We start from the raw sequence: 27,455 nt of genomic DNA on the forward strand, positions 1-27,455 counted from the left end.
TTGAAATCATTTTTTATTATATTCCTATATTTATAAAACTTATTCAAATATGGGAGTGAGAGAGGGAAGGAAATGTCTATTCCTACTTCTCATTCTTACGTACCAAACACCCTCTTAAAGTATAGATGAGAAGAACTTTGACCTTCCCAGTGTAATCCAATTATTTACAACTCGAGGAGTTCTCCAGAAAACCCATTTGATTCCCTGATCTCAAATTCAATTCTTCAATAAGCACTAACTAGAAGTCTGAGAACAACAATAAGACAAAATATAAATGAACTTTAATTTTCTTGACAAACTTTTTCCTTTGCCACCAAAGTTGGAAGAAATTGTTCAAAAATTCAAGGAAACCTATGTTATGCATATACCATGTTCGGTGTTGCATCTGATCCTAAAATAACAGAAGCTCCATTCATGGGAGTTGTGTACAAATATGCACATACATGAACAAAAAAAAACAACTTACAAGGACATGAGCATGCGGAGATCTTCTACACCAACCTCCCTCCTATCCTTCAGGCCCCTCCTCCCAAAGGCTTCCTTAGCCAGCTTCTTCTTCCTCTCCTGCAACTCCAATATTCGCTCCTCAATGCTGTTTCGAGCAATCAACCTCACAATTTTTACATCCTCCTTTTGCCCTATGCGGTGGACACGGTCCATGGCCTGTTCCTCAACTGCCGGGTTCCACCATGGCTCCAACAAATAGACCCTGGAAGCAGCTGTAAGATTTATACCAGCACCTGAAGCCTTCAGACTTGCAAGCAACACTGTGGGGCCATTTGGGCCGGGGGCTCCAAATTCCTCAATCACTTGAGCTCGTCTTTTTGCATTCATTGACCCATCCAAGCGCAAGGTCTTGAAACCTGCTGCTTTAAGTGGTTGCTCGAGTAACAATAACATTTTCCGGAATTGTGAAAATACCACTGATTTTGTAGAAGGATTTTGATCCCTCGATGCAGAAAGAAATTTTAGGAGTGTAAGCACCTTGGAAGATGTACATTCAGAAGACGGTATTTCACTGTTGTCTGTTTCAGTAGATTCCGGAGGGGCTGAGAAAAGGTCAGATTGTGATAAAGGATGGCGGCAAAGGGGACAACAGGGTTTGGTGCGCTTCAGAGTTTTCAGGATGCAGACACGGCAAAAGATGTGAGCACAACATGTAATGACAATATTAGTCGGTGGAGAAATGCAAATTGGACAGTCGAAATCTTCACCATCTTGTAGCACTAAGACCATCTTTTTAAGCAATTCTGGGTTATTAGATACATCTGCTTGGTTTCAATTTACAGGTTATCAGCACACATACAAACATGTGAAACAATGACCAAAGAAACTTCTGTGATTTGTGAAATTTACATTAATATCTAAAGGCAGTATCATTTCTGATATAAACACAGATGTCCCAGATTAAAGAAAACAAAAACCATCCTCAGTATGAAACATTGTTCACATTTACCCTCTTAAGTTGCATATATGGCTTAGCATCATTTTTTACCAACAAGCCAATCTTTCATAAAAAGATAAATATGAAGTTTGTTAACGTACTGTTGTTTCTAGTAAGAAAACAACATAATTGCATGCACACACCTCCAAGTAAGCTCACAGACAAAGACAACCATCAATCTGATACCAATTTGTTGAATGCTGTTATATTACATTGGTTACCAAGTGCCGCTCCCTGCTGATAATTGATTAATTTATGATGTTATGTAAGTGCCCAAACCAGGTGTGAACCAAACTAAGGACCTATTCCAAGGAACACAAAAGCAAGGTCACATGCATATCTAAAGCTAGCTCTTTAGTGGATACTTCTCCTAGGCGACAATCCTAAAGTACTACACCATAAATCTTGAACAGTAGACTAGTATTCTTATTCTCTTGACTTGACAAACAAAACATCTGAAGCAGCAGCCTCAATTTGAGACTTAATTTGAGATGGGATAAGTGCCTGGAATTGATCAATGCTATGTAAATCGAATGGTTCTCCATTCAAAGACACATCTCATGCACAAACTCATAAACACATTGCATAAATATCTTTAATTTACTTCATGTGTTCAATTCTTTTTCCTTGTTTTGTGCAGAAAAATTTTATATTTAATTTTTTTCTGAAATATTTTTATTTTAATATTTCCAACAGGCTAGCGCACCCTTAGAAATGACAACAAACACACAAATTCCACCCGGTTTTCTGTAGTTTCAGGTTCCGGCACTCCTACTGGAACCTTGGTGTGTCTGCCACCTAGCACAAATGCCTATCCCTTGGGTGAATGCACAAATATCTTAGATACCCAAGCAACATGGATCCAATATGAATGCCCACCTGTCAAAGATTTTGAATAAGTCTCTTACCAAAAATGCCAGGAGGAATGTGTTTCCTGTCAAAGGTTCCACTCTTTATGTGAAGCAGAGGGCCTTCCTCGTATTTGATGGAGGTTGAGCCATTTATTGTTAAAGGGTAGATCACTCCTTCATAGTGCAGGTGGCCTCTACTCTCACCATGTCTGAATAATAACTCTCATAATCTTTTCACTATCTCAAAACTGCCAATTTTCTTCAAGGACTGACATGCAGACACAGGGAGGCCTCTTGCCCTCTGACAACGCTCTGTTGGAGGAAGCTGCAAGGTTTCCAGGTGTTTCTCCTCTGTTGGTTATTACTTTGGGGGGTTTGGATGCTTCTTCTTCTTCTTTTGGTGCTTTGGGGGCTTCGGCAGGCGGTAGGAGGTCAAAACCTAGGTTTTCGGAAGATGGCTGTGGAGTGGAGGATTATACTCCCCTTTCTTCTTCTGCAGGGTTGCCCGCCCTCAACAATGATTCGAAGTTTCAGTCAAAGGTGGGGCAATCTTTGGGGCCTGTGGATTCTAGATGTCAGCCGCTAAGGATGATGCTTCAATATAGCAATTTGTTGGATTGTTCGAGAAGTGATGCGAATGATCCTTTGGGTAAGGAGATGGTGATTAGGGTTGAGAAGTTGGAGTCCTCTAAGGCCTTGGGGTTTGGATGCGGTTCGATGGGGGAGGAGCATAACCTTGATAACCTTCCCAGTATGTTTGTTAATTTCAATAACTTTGTGGGAATGCCTGTTGTGGGTTTTGAAAAGGAAATCAACTCCCTATTGAGAAAAATGGAGGCAAGAAAAGGGAGTAAAGTTAAGATCTCAAGAGGAAAGAGGAAAACTCTCTTAGCATCCCATTTGGAGAAGGAGATCTGAAAATTGGTCAATTAATATAGTTTTCCGCCCACTGTCAGGGGAAGGGAGAGGAGCATTGGGAATTCAACGTTGGTTTTGTGAGATTGCTTTTTCGTTTCTTGTTTGTTGGAGGGAGGTTGGTTAAGTTAGGATTCTGGGGGAATTTGTGATTTTTCCAAATATGTATCAGTGGGTGTAGGTTGGGGGCATGCCCTAGTTTTGGGAGCTCCTGCTAGGGGCATCATTCCAACTTGCATGGGAGTTGGTCGTTGTTAGGGAGATGGGTGTTTGTTTTTTTTTTCCCTTCTCATGCTTGCCATTTGGCCCTAATTGTATACTTCGTGTGTACTTTGATGAGCCTTTTTTTTGCAGGTGTCTTTGATATATTATCCTTTTTACCTAAAAAAAAAATTCTTCAAGGACAAAGCACTTCAACAACAATGTCATGGCTAGCTTAGCCCTCTTACAACCAAACACTTAGGATTGATTGGAGGATCTTATTTGATAGATAAAATTAGAGATTTGTTGATGCAAGATTAACAAAGCATGCATTAGAAATTGTATCAATTGGACCATGGGGGCCCAATGGGACCATTTTGCAAGAATAAAACCTCTTTTTTGGATGATTCTTAAGCCCATCTTCAAATTCCTCGAGCATTCTTGAGATCTACTTTAAGAAAATCAATCCCTTTAAGGACGACTTCCAAATCTCTCCACCCATGCTTCCTTTCTTCCCATTCTACTGTCCTCTAGAACCTCAACCTCACTATTCATATGGTTGACTACCTCTCAAATTAACTCGCAGAAAAAGAAGTGTAAAGAGCATCCTCAAAGTTTGGTGGGATATTTTATACCAACTTGGGATTCCAGCCTTTTTCCCTTGTCAAGGATTCTAGGAGACACTTTTGAAGCTCACTAATTGAGTCTCCAACAATCAATGACAAGTAGTTTCGCCTAGACATTGTTAAAGCTGTCTTGTAAGAGTGACATAAATACCATCTAGTGATTCTAGCCAAAGTCAGAAAATTCAGTACAGTAAACTATAAACCACTTCCAAATCACAGCCTTGACTGAAGCCACAAAACCACAAGCTTGAAATTTTGAACCCATACTTTTAGCCTTGTTTGATGCTGATATGCTATTCACACTTACTAAACCATAATTTGAAAGAAAAGTTGCTGTCAAAATAATGATACGTAGAATTAGAAGAATATTAATTATTTGAAATCCAGCTTCAAGGAATTCTAGGAATTTAAGGATGGAAAACTAATAAAACAGAAACTCGAGATTATAATATTGTAGCCAGAAGAATGAATAAAATGAAATCTTCTTTGTTTTTACCCAAATTTTAAGTTCTATGATAAGTCATGACAAATCAGAAAACTGTAGAAAAAGGAAAAAGAGACGAGCTATCTACTGATTACGAGATAATACTAGAAATGCTTTATGGGACACTGGGCAATTAACAAAGCAACAATGAGATGTGAGAAAGCACTCAAGGGAAGGAAAGGAAAGGTGAAATCAAATGTAATACCTTCAATGTTGTTAGATAGAAGCAGTGATCTCAGATCTGAGGGACACAAAGCTACATCTGTACAAATCTGACGAAGTCGTAAAATTATGCCAAGTACAGTTGAATAGTTGCGCATCACACTACCAGCATCAATATAATCACGGATGACACACTTTCCTTCTGCTTCCATCTGATCATACAGTTCACGTTCTTCTGCAGAGAGTTCCACAAAACAAGTTTCTACACTTTTAGGTGGCAATCCAATCAAACCCTTGTCTTTTGTTCTCCGCAATGAGATGGTTGCCATTAAAACCTGAAAAGATTGATAAGGTTCCTTAAAAGAAAAAACCAGTGTGAATAAGGAACAAGGAACACCTATTATAGAGATCAACTTCATCTGGATAGTGCATCCTTGAAAAAAACAAGAATTAAAAAAAATTGTAGTGATCAAATCTTTTTAAAGATGCAAATACAGGATATCATTGAAAAAGTAAAAACACATGAAACATCATAGACGTTGATCATCAAGATCTTAACCTTTTTCTTCCACATTTCAAGAAACAATCAGGATAATAACCTTGAGGATTTTTTCTTTTTCCTTTGCTTTTTTTTTTTTTTGGTTGCTTAGTAAACATAGGAAAGGTCCTCAAATATCAAGGAGTTGCCTAACCACAACCTTATCAACTTGAGAACCCCCAAACTCTGCCTCTTCCTTTATAGTGCCCACCACTCCAAACTACCAGAATCCTCCGGAAAAATCACAAAAAGACCTCATAGTTTCCTTCAAGATTACAAGATAAAGAAGGGGTATCTACCTCACTCATGCTTTGTCAGTTCCAACCTTAGCAACCTCCCTTCTTCCTCCAAAAAGGACCACTTCTTCCTCTCTGAACGGCAGTTTCCCAAAAAGCCCATAAGCCAACTGAGGCCTACATTGAGCGTCTTGGCATCGTCTACCACCAAACCTCTCCCCATACTTCCACTCCTTATGACAAAGCAGAAAAATCTTTCTTCTCCTGCCATGTTATAATTGTTCATACTTAAGGTCTAGCAAGGTTGAGGTGGGGACACGGGAGGTTCTAAGTTCAATTCCATGCAACAAGAATAATATAAACTAAAAATAAAAATAAAAATAAAAATAAAAAATAAAAAATTACCTATAAAAAAAAATGTTACCACTGTTCCAATTCAAAATTTTTATCCTCAACAAAGATTTAGCTCTGGAGTTCACCTTCAGGAAGAGAATTCCGAAAATAAATTTCACTCACAATATATGATTATTTCATTGAAATCCTATCATTTTCCATCTTCTAATAAGTTGTTCAGAAGTTTGCAAGCAACCTAAAATGAAATGACAAGTAATGAACACTTGAACAAATTTTGGTTGGATAGTTCTGCTAATGGATTTACTGTCTCCTACACAGAAGCTTTTTATTGGATCATACTGCATTGACATTAGAACTCTCATAAATAATAAAACGTTTTTAACCTTCTTCTTAGGTAAGCCAGCTTAACAAACCCTGTGGGCTGTGAACAACAGTTTATGCAAACAAGGACTGGGCTCTAATTTCCATATGGTCAAAAGAAAATTTCTCACCAAAGAAAGAGAATGTTGCACATCGGCCTTATGTTCCTCATATAGTTGCTCTGACTGCAATACCATTTCCCTTGATGGATCATGAGGTTTATTAGCATCTCATGAATAGCAGAGAGAGAAGCATTTACTTGGATAAGGCAGGCATTTGACCCACAGTTAAACTTTATGAAGGGACAATGTATAAGGACATAGAATTGCTATTGAAAACATATAAGTATTTAGTTGAATACAAAGAAATGTCAGTAATGGCAGGAAACATGGAAATTCTACAATGAATATGTGAATACTGTAACCAGAAAATCATTTCCAAGTAGAAGTAGAAGAAATTATGTTACCTGCAGCCGTGAGAGCCCCTTCTCTTTTCCCTGACCAAGTGGGCGTTGCACCAAGCTCTGCCAGTAGCTCTTAATTGAAAATGGCTCAAACCTCAAAAATGCCATGAGAGAAAACAAGTCAAATGTGCCATTCTGGATGGGTGTTCCTGTAACAACCCACCTCCGCTTGGCCCTCAGATTGGTGACAGCTTGACTCTGTTGAGCATTCACATTCTTGATCATATGTGCTTCATCCAAAATAACTCGCCACCATTCTATCTTCTTCACAGGAGACCCTGACCAAGCTTCTTCAGTAGCCAAGGTACTATACGTGGTCAACACTATATCATACTTCTGAAGCTCTTCCGCCTCTTGAGTCCTATTTCCATAATACATATACACCTTCAACCTTTTGGGTGTAGTATGTTCCAATAACTGTGTTACCCAGGTTGAAAATACAGAAGGAGGACAGACTATTAATGTGGTCTTTGAAACTAAAACAGTTGAAAACTTATGAGAAGCACCCACAGAGTTTCCTTTTAGCATGTCATCAGAAGGGGTATCATCAGTTTTGCGTTTTTTGCGCAAGCCACTGGCCTTTCTACTCACTCTCCCCTTCCTAGACTTCTTACCACTTGAAACAATGAGTTCCTCATCCTCTTCACCAAGTTTTTCGATATTGTCCCTATTTACACTATAAGAAAGATCACTACTGCATTTATCGAAAGCAATTAAACATAACAATGTTAGAGTTTTACCCAATCCCATGTCGTCAGCAAAAATTCCACCTCTCAATGGCTCTGGCCGTTTGTTTGTTTGGTAATTGGTCAACACATTGACATAAGACCCATTTTGCTTTTCCCAGAAAGGGGGCAATTCACAGGAATTCTCCCTGTGAACCAGCCATCCCAAAGCTTCCTTTTGGTGCAAGAAAAGCTCCGATTTGATCACATCCTTCGGGGGCTCCATGGCTTCCAAGGCCCCCTGTTTGTTCACATTCTCAATAGCCAACTTGAATATCTCATCCAAACTCTTGAACTCCTTATCACACTTCTTCTCCTTCACAATAACAGCTTCTGACAAGGTAAACGATGGATCCGAATCCGAAATTAGCTGCAACCCACCTCTGGAAATTGCTGACCGCACCCGTGGAAACCACTCAATCTGTGCAAATATATGAACTTGGCATGGAATTCGATACCTGTTTCCACTTCCGGGAGTGTTGGGAACAATGCCTTCCACAGTCACCAAATTAGCGTCCATCAACGGCGCCAGAACCGCCGCCGCCGACCGGTCAATGTGACCCACCTGGATCGTCGTCGTGTTGAGCACCTTGATGGCGTTCCTGTCGTACGGATTCAACGGTTCCCGCACCAGCCCAACCCTTTCGCGGCCGCTGATGGTCCCCGAATAGTACTGAATACCCACGATGTTGACTATGACGAAACCCACCAGGTAAGTCTCGGACGGCGACGAGAGAGGACACTGCGACGAATCCTCGTCATCATCAGCGTCGATCGGAAACTCACGCCAATGATCAAGGCTCATGAAGAGACTCACAGGGTCTTCCTCGTCCATGGCGGTGCCCAGAGAATCGAGAGTCGGTGCGCAGAAGACAATAGAATGGGTTCGCTGCTGTGGGTGAGTGCCGTTTTATAAGAGGTTTTTGAAAAAGGTAAAGGCGGGTTTAGAGAGAGAAAGTAAAGGGCAGGGTGATTGGTTAGAGAGAGAGAGAGGGAGAGAGGGAGAGAGAGAGGGAGAGAGAGAGAGAGAGAGGTTTTGAACTCTAATAGCGAAACGGCGGATTGGAATTTGGAGAAGAGAAGGCTGAAGACTCAAGCCAGAAAGAGGGGCACCGCACCCTCACACCGTCCCCTGTCTCCCCCTCTTCCCATCGCTCTCCACACGCTTGTCCACATGGTCACTTCACTTGTGGGTTTAGTGGTTGTTGGAAAATTTTAATTTTTTTTAAGTGGATCCCACCCTCCGTCCGTTTTTGTAACTGAAATTGCCCTCTTTCCCAATTCGACACGTGTGTTGTTTTCGGTTCAGACCGGACCGGTTCCAACATTGCCCTCTTTCCCAATTCGACACGTGTGTTGTTTTTGGTTCAGACCGGACCCGTTCCAACACTCGGACAACTTTTAAGGGCTTCCAGGCCTCCATAATCATACTGATTTTTAAATTCAATTCTACCAAGCTTTCTTGAAAATTATATTAATTTCATGTGATGCCCCATTAGATTAGCACGAAATGAATCTGTTCTTCCATTCACGTTTGCAGACCCTTTCAAAACTCTACTCTTTTAATACCTAATTCCCACGCCCAGAGGTTGTGTTAAAATGTTACTATTGTATATTTAAAAAGTAAGGATTTTTAACTTTAGAGGTATATGATTCAGCGTTGAAAATATGTACCAGTAGTCTGGCTAATAAAGAGGGTTGGCCACCCGTGAAGAGTGGTGACTGGTGAGCATCTCAGTCGTATCAGATCTCTTTCATCGCATACAAAAATTCTAAAAGCTTCAGGTCCATATCAAAGTTGGAGTTTGATTTGGTGAGTGCTTTAGACAGCCATAAATCTCAAGATATGGTTTGATTTTAATAATTGTCTTACCATTTAAAAGTAACAACTCCCCCCCTTTCTCTCACCTTTATACACTCCATCCTCCAAATAAAACACATACCCACCTAATCGTTAATAATATGGTTGCTCGGCAGACCCAAGGTGCCAATGAGGTGGGTTGTTGTCTTTGAGGAATACCCATCTTGAATGGTTCCTTTTTTTTTCCTTTTTCTTTTTGAGGTTATCAAGCATTTTTAATTATGAGGGCAAATTTCCAATTTCATACTTCGAATTTTCTCGGTATAGGCTGGGCTGGGTAGCATCTTGAAAGAGACATGCCGCAAGGTGTACTGCACTACATGCTATGATAACTTGGTCTTACATGACCAAAAAAACCATGAAAAATAAAAATAAAAATACATTAAAAAAATTGCAAGTGGAAAACAAACAAACCGTCATTGCTCCTAAAGTGCCCTCCTTTCGGCCTCATTTCCTAGTAAGTAAGAACACACCAAACGTAGTGCCGGTCACTTAAAGCTATGTGGAATGTTCTCTTCTTGTTCAACTGACTCAGAAACCTTCATTCCCCAAAGAATTTAACAAATGTGAAAGAGTAAAGACCAAATGGTCATGCATCATATCAGCAGCCTAATATTCCCATATACATATGTAAGGACCCTATCAATGTTTAATATAGGGTAGCAAGAACCTGGCCTAATCCATAAGTCTGTTTCAACACATGGGGGCAAACAGATGCCATGGCTAAGGTACATGTCGATATAAAGCTACCTTCACTTAAAATCGTGTACTCGAAGCTAGCCTGATTATATGTCATGCTTGCTCATTCAAATTTCACATGTCATGTTGATTCCCCCATATCTTATTTAAGTCTTATCCTTAATGACACATTTGGTGCTCATAAGTCAATGAATAATAATACGCCAAAAAAAGGGTTATTGTGAATATTTTTTATCAAATCAAAGTGTACCCAAGACAAATAAACAAATTTCCACTGATGATACCTTTGCCTCCTGGAAAAAGTCATTATTAGTAGTTGGAGCATGTGGATGTAAAATTGTACCTCCAACCATAGAATGTCTGTCTTCCCAACCAGCCTGGAAAACCCAACCAGGGATGTGAAAAATACCCATGGATGTGGACTGCAACTTTTATTAGATATTTATATAGATTTGTTTAAATTTCCATCACCCCCTTGTGGCTCAGTTTGTACTAGTCAATGAGAATTATTAGGACTATAAATCATAATAATCATCTTAATGTTGCTAATATTATGTACATTAAATTTATTACTGGATGTAATGGTAATGGAACAAATCTGGGCATGCATGTTACCTGTGACAATTGCATCAAGAGATTGCCTATGGCATTCACTAGTATGACCATCTCCTTATCATTTAATTGTTATTGAAAGATACGGATGGTAGCATTATGTTATTTTACTTTTTTCTTTTCAATCTTTGTGTTTGTCTTTCTAATAGGACCAGACATGTTGTGTTCAAGTTTGGTGTGCTGGAGGACTAGGATGCTCTCAAGGCAACCATCCAGAAGCAATAAACCCCTGATTAAACTCATCGAAGATTAAAACAACTCCTCTGGACCAATGACCAATCTACATTGTCAATTGTCAGCTACCAATGGGATCTTTCCCTTGACTAATTAAAAGCATCTGATTCAACTTTTCTAAAGGATCTTATTCCTAGAAAGCATTAAACTATATATCCCAAAAAATGTCATGATATGCCAAGTTCCAATCCAATTATAAGAGCAAACCGTGATAGAATCATTCTGATATCTTACATCGGTCAAGGGAAGAATGTTAACTGTATAGAAAGGCTTTAAAACTATAAAGACTCGTTGGATTCAAAACAGAGCAGATCATTATAGAATGGTATTAGAGTGAGTGGGTCGTTACAATCATAGACCATTTAAATGTCTTATCTAACTTGAATTCTATCAATTTTTACATGGTATTAGAAATGTTTCTATTATGTTTTCTATAGCATTATGTGAGAACATCTATTTTCAGTAATTCACGTTCAAAACAAGGGCATTTTGAAATTTTCAATGACATACTTCCTACTTTAATTTGGTGATTAAGGTGTTTGTTGCATGTTGCAGTTATAACTTGTGTTTCAAACACTGCATCAAACATGATAAATTGAGGTCATGATTCATTCCCCCAAGCTATCCAAATGCCATATTACTAAATGGAAGTTCATATAGATGGGCAAAGAAGAAGTTTTCGCTCACCACCTTCAATGAAAGCCAGCTAGTTATGCTATCTCAGTAGATTGATAATTAGCAATAGATTATTTGTATTTATTTACAGTTTCTAATAGCTTCTTGCTTTTTACTTTCATTGTCTATAGCTATTTCATGTCCTCCCAAAGCAGCTATAGTTGGATATATATGTGACTAACACATTTCATTTTTGTTGCACCTATTATACTGCTAGAAAGTAATAATACGAAAATGGAAGGAACTGAACAAGCCAAGACATAACAGTGGATATGAAGTGAGAGAATATAAGCTCAGAGAATAATCACTTCCATAAGGAAAAGAAAACCTGTATCTGCAAAGGACCCTGCTTGAAACAAAAGTGAACTACAATTTCTTCTTTCTTTGACCGTTAGCAGAATACACCACAAACCTGCCTAGGAAACAGATGATGGAGTCTCTGGCATTGGGGACGAGGAACAGGATTCTCTTCGAAGTTCCTTCACCACAGCAGCCAGTGCCTCAGGGTTCAAACCCAGGTCACAAAGAGTAATGAGGACAGAAAGGGTGTGTCGATCAAGTCCTGTGTCAAGAATGTTTGACATGTGAAATGCCAGCTCAAGAGATTCTCGGGCAGTCTGTGCAGCCTCCGGATCCATACAAATAGACTGAAAAGGATTTCTGTTTTTGAAAAATTTGGTCCAATCAACCAACCTTAGAAGAGAGAGCCTGAAAGTTTAATACAAGAATAGTAGCATACTGTTAACTAATTTCAGGACATGAAAAGCAAACTGACAAAGCAAGCATTGAGATGAACACACCTATAAGAAGACACATTATCCTTAGCTAAGTATGCAAATCCATTCAATTTAACAAATACTATCAATTGAAGGGCATGCAAGAAGCTATAAGGCTAAACCAAACAGTTATGTCTAAAGAAGGTAACGCCAATGCCATCAAAGTGACTAAAAATGAAAGAAACTAAAAGACCAAGTATCCAAACAACAATAGCATTGCCATCGTCACAAGTCCATTTAATATATATATATATATATATATATATATATATATATATATATTTGATAGGCAATTCCCAATAAGAACAATTAAAACCATACAGGAAATGTCTTTGCTTAAATGTATACTCCATAGCATATGGCTTTTCCATGACAAACTTCCAACTCATCTCATATTTCCAATCATCGAACTTTAGAACAAATATTTTTCTCCACAACCAACATCAGCCCCTCTTCTGCCAACAAATCAACAGTCCCTTCACTGAGCTGCAACCCTTACATTCTATGGTACTGATGCTGTTAACAATAGAGTCCAGGCAAACTGGGGCAGCATCCTACAACATTCTGTAAGCATATGTGCTAGAGGTACTTAATTTTATGTGCTCCTTACTCCAACTACCAGGAAAACAATAATCTAATTTAAAATGTAAATAAATTTTAAGCTGTTAAACTGAGTATTTGCCTGCAAAACCTGGTCTAACAATGCAAGAATTTCTCGAAAATTGGTGAATAGATGAAAAAACATGAAATAGAAAATATAGGTGGCTTTCATTAATAATAATTCTATTTCAAGGATGTAATCACTCCATGATGTTAAGCTAAAAGGAAAAACGAACAGAGAAAAACACACGCTCCCCCAATATCCCAACTCTTCCTACCTTCTATACATTTAAATCCAACAGAGATTTCACATTAAAACCAACAAAGAAACAACAAGAATATCTTCTAGCCTCTGCAGAGGAAACCGATACAAACAGAAAATGCATAAGCCTGCCTAGAAGGGAATGCAGAAAGAGCAGCTTAATTTCAGAGGTGCTTATACAGCGAAATAGTTGCAAAGGCATTAGATCTAGAAATTTAAGCAGCAACAAATAATAAAAGCAATTAATGAGTAAACATTATTGAATCAGGAGCATGTCTAGGCCTTTCATTAGCCATAATCAAGAGCTGCACCCAATTTGCAAGCACAGGATACCAAGTGTCTCAGAATATCCTCTGAAAACACATCCCCATTTCTCATACATGATGAACCCGCTAAAACCCTGATACATACCCTAAATCAGAATAGCTAAACAAAATTATAGATCAAAAGAACACATTTCCAAACGGTATTAACACCCAAACATTAAAAAATAGCCCAGCTCAGACAAACAAAAATCTGCTGAACTCTTTCATGTTTTGATGCAAACTCTGTAAGGTTCACCATCACAACAGCAGCATGATTTTTTGTCAAACAATTTTCTGCATTTTTCATCGAACACCTCGCATGCATCATCCACCACTATAACAAAACTCAACCAAAAAAATTCAGAAAAATGAAAGGACTTAATGGAAAACAATTTTCAACAATGCCAACTCAAGGAAACAAACAAATGGATTCGAATTCAACAAACCTTCAGCTTCCCACTAGAAGAAAACCTGTTGCCAAATTGGTTAGGGCTAGGGTTTGAAATCAAAATTCAAAGGAAGAGTGAAGAGAGGTCTTGGAAAAGGAGATCTAAAAGATCAGTTCGCCGGGCCGAAACGGGGTTCGGGAAAAAATTGCTAATTCAAATTCCTTTCCAGGGAAAATTAACGTTTTTTCTTAATAATTAAGAACGGAGCGGCGGAGCGGCGGAGCCCCGGAGAGGCGGAGGCCCATTAATTTTTTTTTTATTAATTATTTGTCTCACCTATTTTTCAAACCTATCTCTTACGAAACATACTCAAATTTGTTAAATTTTTTATTTTTATCTTTTAAAAAATTTCATGAATTATAATTTTCCTTAAACATTAAACTATATTTTTTATTAAAAATAAATGATAATATTTTAATTTTTCAATAATAAATTATAATATTTAAGAAGTTCACACAAACCTTTTATCCATCTTAAAGGGGTTATTAAATCAATAAGATATTAAATTATAAAGAACTAATACAAAATAATTATCTAAAAATAATAATATCATGATAAATTTTAAAAATTATAAAATTAATAAGGGAAACATAAATTATATATATTTTTATTAAAAAATAACATTTTACTAAAAAATTATAAAATGTAGATATTAGTATCTTAATAAATCTATAAATTCTGTTTTATTAGTAAAAATAAATTATAATATTTTGGAAAATGATCATTATTAGTAATATTTTATTTAAAATGAATTATATGAATAAATATAATGTTTTTTCAAAAGACAAATAATTTATTTTTGTAATACATTTATATACATTTAAGTGTAATAATATATAAAAATAATTAAAAATCATGAAAATTAGGTCAAAATATTCTATAATTTCAAGAAACTTAAGTGATTTAAAATTGTCTATGTTAAATCACTTTGTTTTTCATTCATCTCTTTGGAATTTTCGTACAAGGGTATCATTGTCCAACTAGGCGAAATTTTTAGATTAGATTATTTAGAATGTCTAATATCATATAAAAATAATTTTGAGTATAATACTCTAAAAAAAAGAGTTAGGAGATTTTTGAGAAAATCTTTGTGAATCTCTTACTTGTGTTACTGAATCTATTTGAAAAATTTTCATGTGGCACACATAGTCCAAATATAACAAAACTTGGATGGTTAGATTCATTATCGAGTCTATTATTTAATAAAAATAATTTGAATTTTTAATATTTTATCAAAAAGTTCCAATAACTTAAAAATCACAAGCTAGTCAAAATACCAAAAACCAAGGTATTTCACGTTCATGGGAAACCCATTTTTTTCATGAAAATGACCTTCATGAACTCAACTCAATCTATTAGAGTTGGTTGAAAGAAATTAGGGTTTACTCGTTGTAGGTTGAAAGGTATTACCAAATTTCCCTCAAGTAGCAATACCATAATTATCTTCATACACTTCCTAACAATTTATAATATTTTCTTTCACTTTTTTTTTGGCAACCAAACAATCAAAAAAGTAGAAAAAATGACTTAAAAATACTAAAAATTTACACACATTCAAAAACCGAATTTCTAACCACATTTTCTCAAAGAAAAGACACTGTTTTAAAAATATCGGCCGATCGAACTATTGGTGACCTTTTCGGTTCACTCGTTTGGTTCGGTTGAGCCGGCCGGTTCTTGTAGAACCAGATGGGTCCTCCTTTTCCCTGTTTCTTTTTTTGGCAAAATGGGCCAAAATTCCACCCCCCAGCCCAATAGTCCAAGCCCACTCCTATTATTGCAAAATGGACCATTAGAGCCTCCATCGGCCCAATAGCCATTTGGTTTAGTGGTGGCTTTAAAAAGAACATCAGCTTTGCTGTTGCAACAAGGACCTTGAACCGTAGATCTTAAGTTTCAAATACGATAGGATATCTCTCCACTCTGCTAGTTTTTGCTTGTTTAGAAGCCTAACAAGAAACAACTAGATAGGCTATTTCAAAAAATAATATATATATAATTACATAATTCGATTTTTTTCATTTAATACAATTTTTTTCTATTTTCAATATATTTTCATATTTAAATATTGTATATATTTTTTTTAATAAATTTAAAATATTAATCCATTTATATAAAAATGAATAAATAATATTACAATTATTATTATTTTTAAATTATATATATTTTAAATATTTTAAAATTAATTTTAATTTTAATAAAATATAAATTATATATTTATGACATCACCAATGCGACCGCCATTTGACTATGGGTCCGACTAATAAACTGTAAAGCGGTAATTTTTTCGGTTCTAAAAACATTGAGAAAATATGAAGAAGACAAGAAAAATAAAAGAAAGTAAAATATAAAACGAGATTATGACCTCTAGTGTCTCTTCTAAGTAGAGATGAAAAATCTCCACTTCTTCATGTTTATATTCAACTTCTACACCATTTTTCTCTTAAGCTATGTTTAGTATCCAAAAAATTTGAGGGAAAATACGGGGAAAATAAAATATAAAAGGAAATAAAAAGTGAAGGAAAAAAAAATATTAGAAGTCCATAAATTATTTTTATTTATTATTTGAAATTCATTTTACTTATTTTAATTTATCGGTATAAATATTAAATAATTTAAAAATATATAAGTTTTTAACTAGTTTTAATTATATTTAATTTTCTTTAATATTTTTTATATAACAATCAAATATGAGAAAATCAATTTCTTTTACATTTTTTTTTCTTTCCATAATATTTTTCGAGAACCAAATACAACCTTAATAAATTTTCAAAGAAGAAGAATAAGAAAAGAAAACCTAAGGAAATGAAGAAATATGAGTTAATATAAATAACCCTATTATTTACATTAGGATGTAAAACAAAGGGAATAGAAGGTTTCCTTGGTACTTTAGTAGTACAATAGGTGTTGTTGTTGTACTATTAATATGAAGTAGTTGTACAATAGAATATCATTCGCCTTATATCATAGGCCTTCTAGTGGGAAGGCCAACCACAAACTGTAACGCTTTTAATACATCCCCAAATTTCAAGTATATGTGTAACATTTGGTAACCTCTATAAATGTGACACGTGACACTTCTAATATATCCTCTAATTAAATACACTTATTAGTTAAAATAATTATTTTGTAGCTTATTTCTATAATTTTGAGGTTATTTAAATTTCCTAATTATTTTTAATTTAATTGGATTTTTAATTATTATATATATATATTTTTTAAACTAAAAATTTCCTATCTAACAATTCAGGATTTTACAATTAATTAGTAAAATTTTAAAGTTTTAAATTATTTTAAAAACTACTAAAATATTGAAGAATTTAGTTCATTAAATCTCATTTGCAACTTCGAGTTTTTATATTGTATTAAAAAAAGTAACTTTTCATTTTTAAAATTATGATTATATTGATACTAAAATGATAAAATATTCATAGTAAGATAGATTTTGAGTCGACCTCGCCGGGTGAATCTTCAACTCAAATCAAGGTCGGATTAATATTTCTTAATCCAATTAGCTTGTATAAACAACAAAATAGATGATGTAATTTAAAAAAAAAAAATAGAAGCAATTTTGTTTTTATATTGTATTAAAAAAATAACTTTTTATTTTTAAAATTATGATTATATTGATACTAAAATGATAAAATATTCATAGTGAGAAACTTAGATAGGCTTTGGGTTCAATCTCGATGCATGAATCTTCAACTCAAATCAAGGTCGGATTAATATTTCTTAATCCAATTAGCTTATATAAACAACAAAATAGATGACGCAATTTAAAAAAAATTTAGAAGCAATTTTAAAGACTTTGTCAAACACAAAGAAAAAAAATGTTTTATTTATTTATTTTAATATTAGAAATTAGTGCTAGTCATCAACCATTTTGTTAGAAGTCATTAATTTGAGTTGAACAAAGACGAACGATTTGAATGTCGATGTAACGCCCAGACATTTTCTTTTAAGGGTAATTTAGGAAATTGTTATTAATAATTTAATTAGTTAATTAATTAATTTAATAAAGTGGAAGAGGGGTAAAAGTGTAATTTTACGAATAAATACCCTAGGTATAAAAAAAAAACTTGCTTTTTGGTTTGGTGGTTTGGTGTACCCGAGACAACTAGGTAATGGTTTAGTGGCTTTTGAATTGGTTAATTTAAAATAATAATATTTAGTTTTAGATTAATGAATAAGATAATAGTAATAATGGTATTTTTTTTTTAAATAGAATGAGAGATTTAGCAAAATATATATATATATATATATATATACATATATATATAGAATTTTATAATGAAATAAAATTATAATTTAATTAAATTAGTAATGTGTTATTAGAAACAAATTGGGAATTTATTAGTTTTATTTAAATAAGGAATGAATTAGTTAAATTATAAATAAATAGTAATAATTGTTTCTCTTATGTTATATTAGGTGAAGAGTAGATTATATTTTTTTCAGAATTATTCTTCTCCCAAGCTTTCAAGGACATCTTTTGAGGTAAGGGAAGTTAATGTAATATTTATAAAATTAAATTATTTCATATGTTATTTTGAATTGTGGAAAAGAAAATGATATTTTGTTACCATGCATGGATCAAATTGTTTTGCACTAAATGTTATGTTGGAATATTTTGTTTTATTTATGACACAAAATGTGGAGATATTATGTTGTGTAAATTTGAATACTCGAACAAAAACATCACTCTGGTTTATTTGGCCCTTGTCAACGGGATATAATAGTTGACTATTCGGCCCTGTCAACGGGATATAATAGTTGACCTTTACATTTCATGGTGGAAATGTAATTGATTTGGACCCCAACCTCTAGGGGTTTGGTTAGAGGTTACTAGTACTAGTAGTGTTTGGTTCCGTCCACCAGGAACAATTTGAGGCTAGCCACCCATTTGAAAAGTCCCACCTAACTGGGCATTTGATATTTGATAACCAGAGTAATGAAACTTGAATGAATTTGATTGAATCTTATGTGAAAGTGTTTGAATTTGATATGAAATTGGTTGGTTGAATTTTGAATATATTGGTATTTTTGGAACTCTGATATTTGATGAGAGAAAAAAAAAATTGATATCTCCTATTTGAAATGAAAATATTTGATCCATGAATTGCATTAATATTCCTTATTGGGCTGTGAGCTCATTCCCAATTGTTGAAAAATTTTCAGGTACTCTTAGTTCGGGTGAGGAGTGATGGCTAGGCTGAGGAATGGTCATCATTAGGATTTGACTTAGGATTTTATGTTGGATTTTATTTAACTATTAGTTATGTTCATTTGGATCTTTTGGTATTTGGAAGTTATTTGGAAATTGAATTTTGAGGATTTTAGATTTTGTTCCGCTACTCTGAACAGGTATTTGGTAATTGGTAACATCCAGTTACAATATGATTGTTTGGGTCAGATTATACTTTAAGCCTTCGGGTTTGAGGTGTGAAATGACCGTCACGCCCTTGGAGTGGGTCTTGGGGCGTGACAGTCAAAGATGAATGAAAATTATTCCACATGATACAGAGCATAGCATAGACTTGGTCCCCCTGTCATCGTATCTCCATATGCAGGACAATTTGATTACTTATCCCGGAAGTATCATCCAGAAGACTCCAGGGTTTATCACCAATACATCACATGCACCCATAATTTTCTTCGGCGGACGTAGGCAGAACAGGTTTATCATCTCTGTATGCATGATTTTCTTCGACAACCGCGTAGTTGGAGGTCTTTTTTTAAGTCTTCTTTCACTTCTATATAAGAACAGAGCATCACATGGTTATCAAAACACCATTCTCTACCTCTCTCTCAGACCATGAAACTCCACTGCTCATGGATGGTGGTACTGGCCACACTATGTGTAGCTCCGCTGTGCTTCGCGATGGAGCCCGTCTCCGAGTCGGATAAACTCGGAAGCTTGCCTGGACAACCACATGTCAGCTTCCAACAGTTTGGTGGATACGTAACCATTGATGAAAAGCAAGGCAGAGCTCTTTTTTACTACTTTGTTGAAGCAGTAACTGATCCTACTGAGTCAAAGCCTCTTGTTCTCTGGTTAACTGGAGGTAATTAGTATCAAATTCTTCTTCTCTGGCATCTTATTAAGGTAAGTAGATAAAGTTAGAATCATTTCATTCTTGGTCTCTGAGTAGTGGAATTTATTTTGTAGGACCTGGTTGTTCGTCCCTAGGAGGGGGGGCTTTCATGGAACATGGCCCTTTTAGGCCCCGCGGGAACACTCTGTTAAGGAATAAGCATAGCTGGAACAGAGGTGTGTTGTAGATTTTGGACAAAGTTGTTTTCAATTTCAATCAAGTGTGGTAGAATTTGTTAGTATTTAGGGCACTTTGCTCAATTTTTCTCGACTATGATATTAATTAAATTACTAAAATGATGAAATTTACCTCTGAAATTCTTCCATCACAGAGGCAAATATGTTGTATGTGGAGTCCCCAGCTGGAGTTGGGTTTTCTTATTCTCGTAATAAGTCCTTCTATGATGATATAAATGATGAAGTCACAGGTTCATTTTTTATCCCCTTTTGTCAATGATTTCAACTAAAGTTGCTTAACATTTGTCTTCAAACGTACTGATTTTTGGATGTTTTTCTTAAGCACGAGACAACCTCGCATTCTTGGAGGGCTGGTTCATGAAATTTCCAAAGTACAGGAACAGAGAATTATTCATTACAGGGGAGAGTTATGCAGGTAATTTTAGTGAAGACCTGTTATTCAGGTTAAGACAATCATTTGAATTCATGGTGAATTCATCAATTTTTATTTTCTCTTCCTATTTTAATTGAAGGTCTCCTTTTAATTTTATGTTAGGTCACTACGTTCCTCAACTTGCACAGCTCGTTATTAATTCCGGCAAGAATTTCAATTTGAAAGGAATCCTTGTGAGTAAATTTGCATTAAGTATACATTCTTAAAATAAATGGTTGGGCTAAAACTGATAATTGAGCTCGATTTGATGGCTGCATGCAGATTGGAAATCCTCTTCTAGAATTCGATACTGATATGAATGCCCAAGGAGACTTTTTCTGGTCCCATGGATTGATTTCAGATTCTACACATGCACTTCTCACGTCCACCTGCAACTATTCCCAAATTATGCGATGGGTTTATAATATCAGCGAGTCTCTCTCGCCCGAGTGTTACGAGGTATATAACAAATCTGCGGGAGAAATTGGTGGATCAGTTGACCCATTTGATGTTCTTGGGGACAAATGTTTATCATCGGTAAGGTTTCATTTCTTCAATCCAGTTGGTGGGCAGAGGGAAGGAGAAAAAAAAAGACTTGTTTGTACTTGACTTTGATGGTAATATTTGGGTTTGACTCATGCAGGAAGAGGTCTGCCTAACAGATGAAGTGGACGTGTATCTAAACAGGAAAGATGTGCAGAAGTCTCTCCATGCCCAGCTTGTGGGCACGCCCAACTGGACTTTATGCTATCCGTAAGGATTCCACACATTTCCAATTTACTCTATGGACGGGTTTACTTTATTTAAGGGGAAAGGAAAGGAAGGGAATCATTCCATTTCCTCTCTCCTCATCCGTGGGAAATCGATTTCGATTCCGGATTTCTTGGATCTGTTGTTTTAACATTGTTCTGTATTGCAGGGATAGTGCCCACTTCTTGAAAGACGCTGTGATTCCATCTATTAATGTTGTGGAATGGCTTGTTAGGTCTGGGATCCGCGCCTCTGTTTACAGGTAGGTTCCATTCGTCTGATGATATGACATCTGGAAATGTTGGGTTTTTATTTACAATTATGAAAATAACAATTAAAATTGCAGCGGAGATCAAGATTCAAGGATCTCCCTAATTGGAACCAGGTCTTTACTGGAGGGATTGGCAAAGAAGCTGAAGCTGAAAACAACCGTGCCTTACAGAAATTGGTTCGAGAAGAAACAGGTTCACATATGATCATTCCACATACTAATTGAAATTGAAGGTGAGACAAATTAAAAATGAGTGACCGTAATGACCATGTTTTCCAATTTTCCTTTCTTCTTCAGGTGGGTGGGTGGACGCAAGTGTACGGTGATATCCTATCTTTTGCGACCATCAGAGGAGGTTCTCACACAGCACCCATATCACAACCGGCGAGATCACTGGCGCTGTTTACGGCATTTCTAGAAGGAAAGCCCCTCCCAGATGCATGAAACTCATCCATTTCATGGTTGAATAAATAAGTTGGAGGGGAGGGTGTTTTATCTCGCCAGCAAATGTCACATCCTCTGTGTATGGATGTGTTCCATTTATATACATATAGTGGAAAAATAATTGTATCATGTAATTTGAATTTGGGTGTAAAAGTTTTAATAGTCTACACGAAGGTGCAAAAAATTGTGATTTAGTCATTTTTTAATAATAAAAAAAGTAATGATTTTTTTTACTATGAAAATAATAAATTTAAATCATTGGTGGGATGCAAGTTAATTTAATTTTTCATTTATTTTTTACTTGCATGATTCACTTATTGAGGAGAATAAAAGGAAAAATTACTCAGTTATGCATGATTTTCGTATTTCATACCTTTGAAATATTACAATTTTTTTTTTTCTGATAACCAAAACCATAGACATAAAAAAAAATAAAACTAAAATTTTAATGTGATTTGACAATCAATATAATATCTACATCTATAAAGTGCATCAACACTTCAAAATTCACTAATCAAAAGAAAAGTTACAACTTAAAACAACATTTCAATTGCAGTTGCATTTACTAAAAAAACCCTAAAAATTAATACGATTTAGTCACTATCATTTTTTCAAGTAATAAAAATTATACGATATAATTATTCTTGTTTTGTATGTAGGAAAGAAAATACAATTTAGTTATTATTACTGAAAATTTTGTGGAAATATTATGTAGTTTAGTTATTATTTTTTGAAAAATAGTAAAAAAAAAAAAAAGGAAATATTTATTTAAATAAAATTTTGATGAAGTCTATTCTTCTTGTATTTTTCATTTTTTAAAATTCTTTTATATATTTATTAATTATGAATCTCCTTTTCCCCTTTAAAAACCTTTCAAAGAACTTTAAAGATCTTGGAGAAATTTGAAAACCTTCTAACAAAGGATTTGAACCTCCCGTGGTCCTCTTCTCTTAACTGAGAATTTAGGATTTCCCTAGTTCATAAAGATTGAGGGGATTTTCTATTGTCTTAGGCTATGTTTGGTTCTTAGAAGGTTTAAAAACAAATACAAGAGAAAAAAAAAAATGAAAGATAGAAGAAAAAAAAAATTAAATTTAAAATAAATAAATTATTATTATATATTACTTCAAACTTTTTTCACAAATTTAACTCTTCTATTCTTAATAATTTTAATGATTTTTAACTTTCTTTTGCATTTTATAGTAAAATCAAATATGAGAAAATAATTTTATTTAACATTTTTTTTCTTTTTCTACTGTTTTGAAAAACCAAACATAACCTTAAAATTTAAATTTATTTCTCAAAATTGATAATTATTATTTTAGTTATTAATTTAATATTTTTATCTATTCTAATCCTCTAATTTTAATTGTTCAAAATCTATTTCTTAATTTATGTTTCTTAATTTATGGACCCATACAATATTATTTTATTTATCAAAAACTCGTCTTGTCAACATAAGTTTAAATAACTTTTTTTTTCTATAATAAAATCATATTATTTTAGAATGATGTTTTATGTGTTATTACTTTAAATAAAATTTCTACTACTAACTACGTAATAAGCAAAAAATTAGGGTTAATTAAAAATAATTTTATTTATTAAATATATAAAAATTTATATTTAATAATCAAGTATCATTTAATAAGATCATAAAAATGAAATAATTAAAAATTTTAAAATGTCAAACACTTTGTAGTATTAAAAATTTTCAAATATTATAATGGTTAAAAACACTTTCTAAAATGACCATAAAATGGAATCTAAATCTATTTTATGAAAGTCCTACCATATAAACAAAATATATAAAAGAAAAATAATACAAAACAAAATTTTTATTAAAATTAATAAATTATGTGATACAATCTTTGTAATAATATTTTTTTATAAAAAAATATATTTCTCTAATTCTTTTAACTTGATCATAATTTGAAAGATGACAATGAAAATGTTTCTTTGATTTGAGAGAACAATCGAAGATCATTAATAACTTGATTTGGAATGAACTCGTTTAAAGGCGAAGACCGCATATGAAATACTTATGTTATTTCTTTGACTTGTAAGGAGATTTCATTAAGGAAATTTGTTAATAAAAAAATATTTATTTATTTTCATTAAAATACTTGTTCAATTTTAATATAGTATTTTCCCATATATCACCTTTTTAATACATGTGACGTTTCAAAATAGTACTTATTATTAATCCCAAATTTTATCCAAAGCCACGTTTTTTTTTAACATCTTTTTAATAATAATTTATTTCACCGAAAATTTGGATCTATGACAACTTTCTTCCTTCAAATTAGATTCCTTTCTCCTCGGGATCTGAAGACACGATGGGACGTGTCTTCTCAATAGTACAACCAGGAACGTGTCGACTGAAATTGTATGCTTGGATCAGTCAGTTTCTTTTCTCACTGGAAAGTAGAAGGAGGACAACCTTGGCGTCACTCATGACGTCCAAAGAAACACCACTCCAAATATATCTGCGTTCATACAAGGCACCTTTTTCAACGCATGGAAATTGTGCCCTTCCTATAATAAATTGGAGAATCAAGCTGTCTCCATAGCTTCTCTTTCTCTCTCGGTAACCATGCAAACCCAGTCTTGGATGATGATCCTGGCTGCAGTATGCGCAGCTCTGGTTCACTTCTGTTCATCAGCAGTGGAGTCCCACTCTGCCCAGGCTGATCAAATCAGTAGTTTGCCGGGACAACCCCGAGTCAGCTTTCAACAATTTTCGGGATACATAACCATAGATGAAAAGCAGGACAGATCTTTCTTTTACTACTTTGTTGAAGCGGAAAATGACACAACTGCTTTGAAGCCTCTGGTTGTCTGGTTCAGTGGAGGTAAAATTTATGCTTTAAATTAACTGTAGCTGCTAACGTTAGAATCATTTCTGAGTGTTTAACAGATCTAGCATTAATTTTACCTTTTTCCTTGTATAGGACCTGGTTGCTCCTCCGTGGGAGCCCAACATGGCCCTTTTAGACCCAGTGGAGATATCCTACTCACCAATAAATACAGTTGGAACAGAGGCACGCCACAAAATACTTTTCTCTCCTTTTTTATTTTGTAGGAGGGTGCTACTTGGCTGTAGTCATGGAAAGGAAAATGACCCCAAAAGGGGCCGTAGTCAAGTAATGAACTTCATATTTTTTTATTTCTTTATGTTACAGAAGCAAACATGTTATATCCGGAGTCACCTGCTGGAACTGGATTCTCTTATTCTGCTAATACGTCCTTCTACACCAACCTAAATGATGAGATTACAGGTTTTTTTTTTCCTTTCAAAATTTCATCAAGAATTTAACTAGCGGTTACTGAGAATTGGTTTCAATCTGATACATTTTTCTAACTGATTATGGGTCTGCTTTTCTTTATAAGCACGAGACAATCTCGTCTTCTTGAAGAATTGGTTCATCAAATTCCCACAATACAAGAACAGCGAATTGTTCATAGCTGGAGAGAGTTATGCTGGTATGCTGTAACATAATAAAGAATATTCACAAGTCTCTTCCCCACGTTAACCAAAATTTTGTCCTTTGATTTCAAGCGCTCTGATCAAACATGATTTTTTTTTTGCTTCAATCCTCTGCTTGATTTATTCTTTTTTCAGGTCACTTTGTTCCACAACTTGCCCAACTCATTCTTGAGTCCAGCGTGAAGTTCAATTTGAAAGGAATCCTTGTGAGTTGAGGCAGAGAAAAATCCGGATTAGTTTTTCTTTTAGGATTGGACTGAAATTAATGTTAGGACTTAATTTTAATATTGCAGATGGGAAATCCTCTTATGGATTTCGATACTAATTACAACTCAGTCCCACATTTCTACTGGTCCCATGGCTTGATATCAGATTCTACTTACAATCTTTTCTCTTCCAAGTGCAATTATTCTCGAATGAACAGAGAGCAGACATCTGGTTCTTTATCACCTGCTTGTTTAGCTGTACGAAGCCAATATTCACAAGAAGTTGGTGACTCTGTTGACCGGTTTGATGTCACTCTTAACTCCTGCTTACCATCTGTTGATCCACAACCGGTGAGGTTAACATTATCTCAATAGTGCTCCACCATTAAAATACACTGCAATTAATTTCATCACCATGATAATTTACTTTTTTTAGTAGGAATTTGCACAATTTTGCTTTAGTTTGTACATGACTTTGCTTTCGGCCTATGCAGCAAGTCACAGAGAATGTGGATGTTTGTATAGGAGACGAAGTAAACAAGTATTTCAATAGGGAAGATGTGCAGAAGTCTCTCCATGCTAGACTAGTTGGAGTCGCCAACTGGAGTATGTGCAGCGGGTAAAATTCAATCTACAATGGACCTCTACTACATAACCAACTTTTTTTCTAGCATCCATATTTGCTTTTTCTTTTTCTCTTACCTTTTGCTTTTTAAAATTGCGATTTCATGGATATAAATTGTTTTTTTTTTAATCTCCATGTTACAGTGCTCTTAGATACAATATAAAAGACAAAGAGATAACCATGATTCCTGTCATGGGCTCCCTTGTCAAGTCTGGTATCCGGACCTTTGTTTACAGGTAATGTTACATGATACATATGGGCGCTATTTTTTTTCATTATGATTCAAAATAGTGATAGTAATACTTAAAAACCTCTACAGTGGAGATCAAGATTCAGTAATCCCACTATTTGGAACTCGGACTCTGGTGGATGGATTGGCGAAGAAGTTGAGACTGAATACAACTGTGCCTTACAGAAATTGGTTTGAGGGAGAACAGGTCGGCTTCTATACATGAATATGAGATTAACTTCATAAATCACTTCAAGTTTCAACTGCTTAATTAAAGATCGGATGATTTAAATCTCATTCATGATGGTTTTTCTTCTGTTTTTCTAGGTTGGTGGATGGACGCAAGTTTATGGTGACATCCTATCCTTTGCCACCGTGAGAGGAGGGTCACATACAGTGCCGGGTACACAACCAGCCAGAGCACTAGTTCTGTTCACTGCATTTCTAAAAGGACAACCCCCACCAGCTGAATGAACGGATCAAATTCACGGATAAGAACTATAGGTCATTATGTATTACTAGATAACAGAGGATGTCTCTTCATATTGTGTTCAGATATTAATGCATTTCCTTTTAGATTAGATCAATGCTCTTCACATCCTCATTTTCCATGCATTTAGCAGCATCTCAGGTATCAGAACGGCAAATTTGCATTTAAAATCCTGTGATTATTGTAGAGGACTTCAGTTGGAACACTCAGATTAGAATTAGAAGCAGAATTTTTTCGTGAAGAGAAGGATAAACTGCTAACTATAAGCCTAAAACCAAACCAAAAAGCTTATCAGCCCATAACTAGCACTATATGGGGGATCAATATTCCAAGCCTAAAATTAATGGCCCATACACAACACCTAATATCCTAACCAAACAGCAGCCTTTTCTTTCCTAGCCCTAAAACCCTTGTTCT

The 27,455-nt window shown here is 34.9% G+C and overlaps 4 protein-coding genes across 4 annotated transcripts; 2 read left to right on the forward strand and 2 right to left on the reverse strand.

Moving 5' to 3' along the window:
• Positions 1-259: 259 nt before the first annotated feature.
• On the reverse strand, positions 260-8,533 carry LOC100263696 (putative SWI/SNF-related matrix-associated actin-dependent regulator of chromatin subfamily A member 3-like 1). The gene is made up of 3 exons (XM_010655332.3): positions 6,638-8,533; positions 4,727-5,018; positions 260-1,268 (listed from the first exon to the last, which is right to left on the reverse strand). Exons 1-3 carry the CDS (start codon positions 8,192-8,194, stop codon positions 463-465), a joined length of 2,655 nt encoding a protein of 884 aa, XP_010653634.1. The 5' UTR covers positions 8,195-8,533; the 3' UTR covers positions 260-462.
• Positions 8,534-11,701: 3,168 nt separating this feature from the next.
• Positions 11,702-14,083, reverse strand: LOC100249857 (mitotic-spindle organizing protein 1A). Its single transcript, XM_002282968.5, has 2 exons — positions 13,830-14,083; positions 11,702-12,148 (listed from the first exon to the last, which is right to left on the reverse strand). Exon 2 carries the CDS (start codon positions 12,076-12,078, stop codon positions 11,857-11,859), a length of 222 nt encoding a protein of 73 aa, XP_002283004.1. The 5' UTR covers positions 12,079-12,148; positions 13,830-14,083; the 3' UTR covers positions 11,702-11,856.
• A 5,397-nt stretch (positions 14,084-19,480) lies between these two features.
• LOC132252594 (serine carboxypeptidase-like 45) lies at positions 19,481-22,168 on the forward strand. The gene is made up of 10 exons (XM_059739006.1): positions 19,481-19,897; positions 20,002-20,103; positions 20,259-20,354; positions 20,447-20,539; positions 20,660-20,730; positions 20,819-21,073; positions 21,180-21,289; positions 21,456-21,548; positions 21,633-21,750; positions 21,855-22,168. The coding sequence occupies exons 1-10, from the start codon at positions 19,648-19,650 to the stop codon at positions 21,999-22,001; spliced, it is 1,335 nt and encodes a 444-aa protein (XP_059594989.1). The 5' UTR covers positions 19,481-19,647; the 3' UTR covers positions 22,002-22,168.
• A 2,339-nt stretch (positions 22,169-24,507) lies between these two features.
• On the forward strand, positions 24,508-27,129 carry LOC100255006 (serine carboxypeptidase-like 45). Its single transcript, XM_002282942.5, has 10 exons — positions 24,508-24,853; positions 24,953-25,042; positions 25,184-25,279; positions 25,392-25,484; positions 25,624-25,694; positions 25,782-26,045; positions 26,189-26,313; positions 26,463-26,555; positions 26,639-26,756; positions 26,876-27,129. The coding sequence occupies exons 1-10, from the start codon at positions 24,595-24,597 to the stop codon at positions 27,020-27,022; spliced, it is 1,356 nt and encodes a 451-aa protein (XP_002282978.2). The 5' UTR covers positions 24,508-24,594; the 3' UTR covers positions 27,023-27,129.
• Positions 27,130-27,455: the final 326 nt, after the last annotated feature.

This window comes from Vitis vinifera, chromosome 8 (genome assembly GCF_030704535.1).
Source record: "Vitis vinifera cultivar Pinot Noir 40024 chromosome 8, ASM3070453v1".
Classification (NCBI taxonomy): Eukaryota; Viridiplantae; Streptophyta; class Magnoliopsida; order Vitales; family Vitaceae; genus Vitis; species Vitis vinifera.

What these genes read in the sequence shown, in the direction of transcription:
- LOC100263696 (XM_010655332.3), bottom strand. Translation starts at nt 8,194, where the DNA reads ATGGACGAGGAAGACCCTGTGAGTCTCTTCATGAGCCTTGATCATTGG. An exon ending in AGGGGCTCTCACGGCTGCAG is followed by an intron (nt 5,019 to 6,637) that starts GTAACATAATTT and finishes CAATCTTTTCAG; the next exon opens with GTTTTAATGGCAACCATCTC. An exon ending in TCTATCTAACAACATTGAAG is followed by an intron (nt 1,269 to 4,726) that starts GTATTACATTTG and finishes GAAACCAAGCAG; the next exon opens with ATGTATCTAATAACCCAGAA.
- LOC100249857 (XM_002282968.5), bottom strand. Translation starts at nt 12,078, where the DNA reads ATGGATCCGGAGGCTGCACAGACTGCCCGAGAATCTCTTGAGCTGGCA.
- LOC132252594 (XM_059739006.1), top strand. Translation starts at nt 19,648, where the DNA reads ATGAAACTCCACTGCTCATGGATGGTGGTACTGGCCACACTATGTGTA. An exon ending in TACAGGGGAGAGTTATGCAG is followed by an intron (nt 20,540 to 20,659) that starts GTAATTTTAGTG and finishes ATTTTATGTTAG; the next exon opens with GTCACTACGTTCCTCAACTT. An exon ending in AACTGGACTTTATGCTATCC is followed by an intron (nt 21,290 to 21,455) that starts GTAAGGATTCCA and finishes TCTGTATTGCAG; the next exon opens with GGATAGTGCCCACTTCTTGA.
- LOC100255006 (XM_002282942.5), top strand. Translation starts at nt 24,595, where the DNA reads ATGCAAACCCAGTCTTGGATGATGATCCTGGCTGCAGTATGCGCAGCT. An exon ending in CATCTGTTGATCCACAACCG is followed by an intron (nt 26,046 to 26,188) that starts GTGAGGTTAACA and finishes CGGCCTATGCAG; the next exon opens with CAAGTCACAGAGAATGTGGA. An exon ending in ATCCGGACCTTTGTTTACAG is followed by an intron (nt 26,556 to 26,638) that starts GTAATGTTACAT and finishes AAACCTCTACAG; the next exon opens with TGGAGATCAAGATTCAGTAA.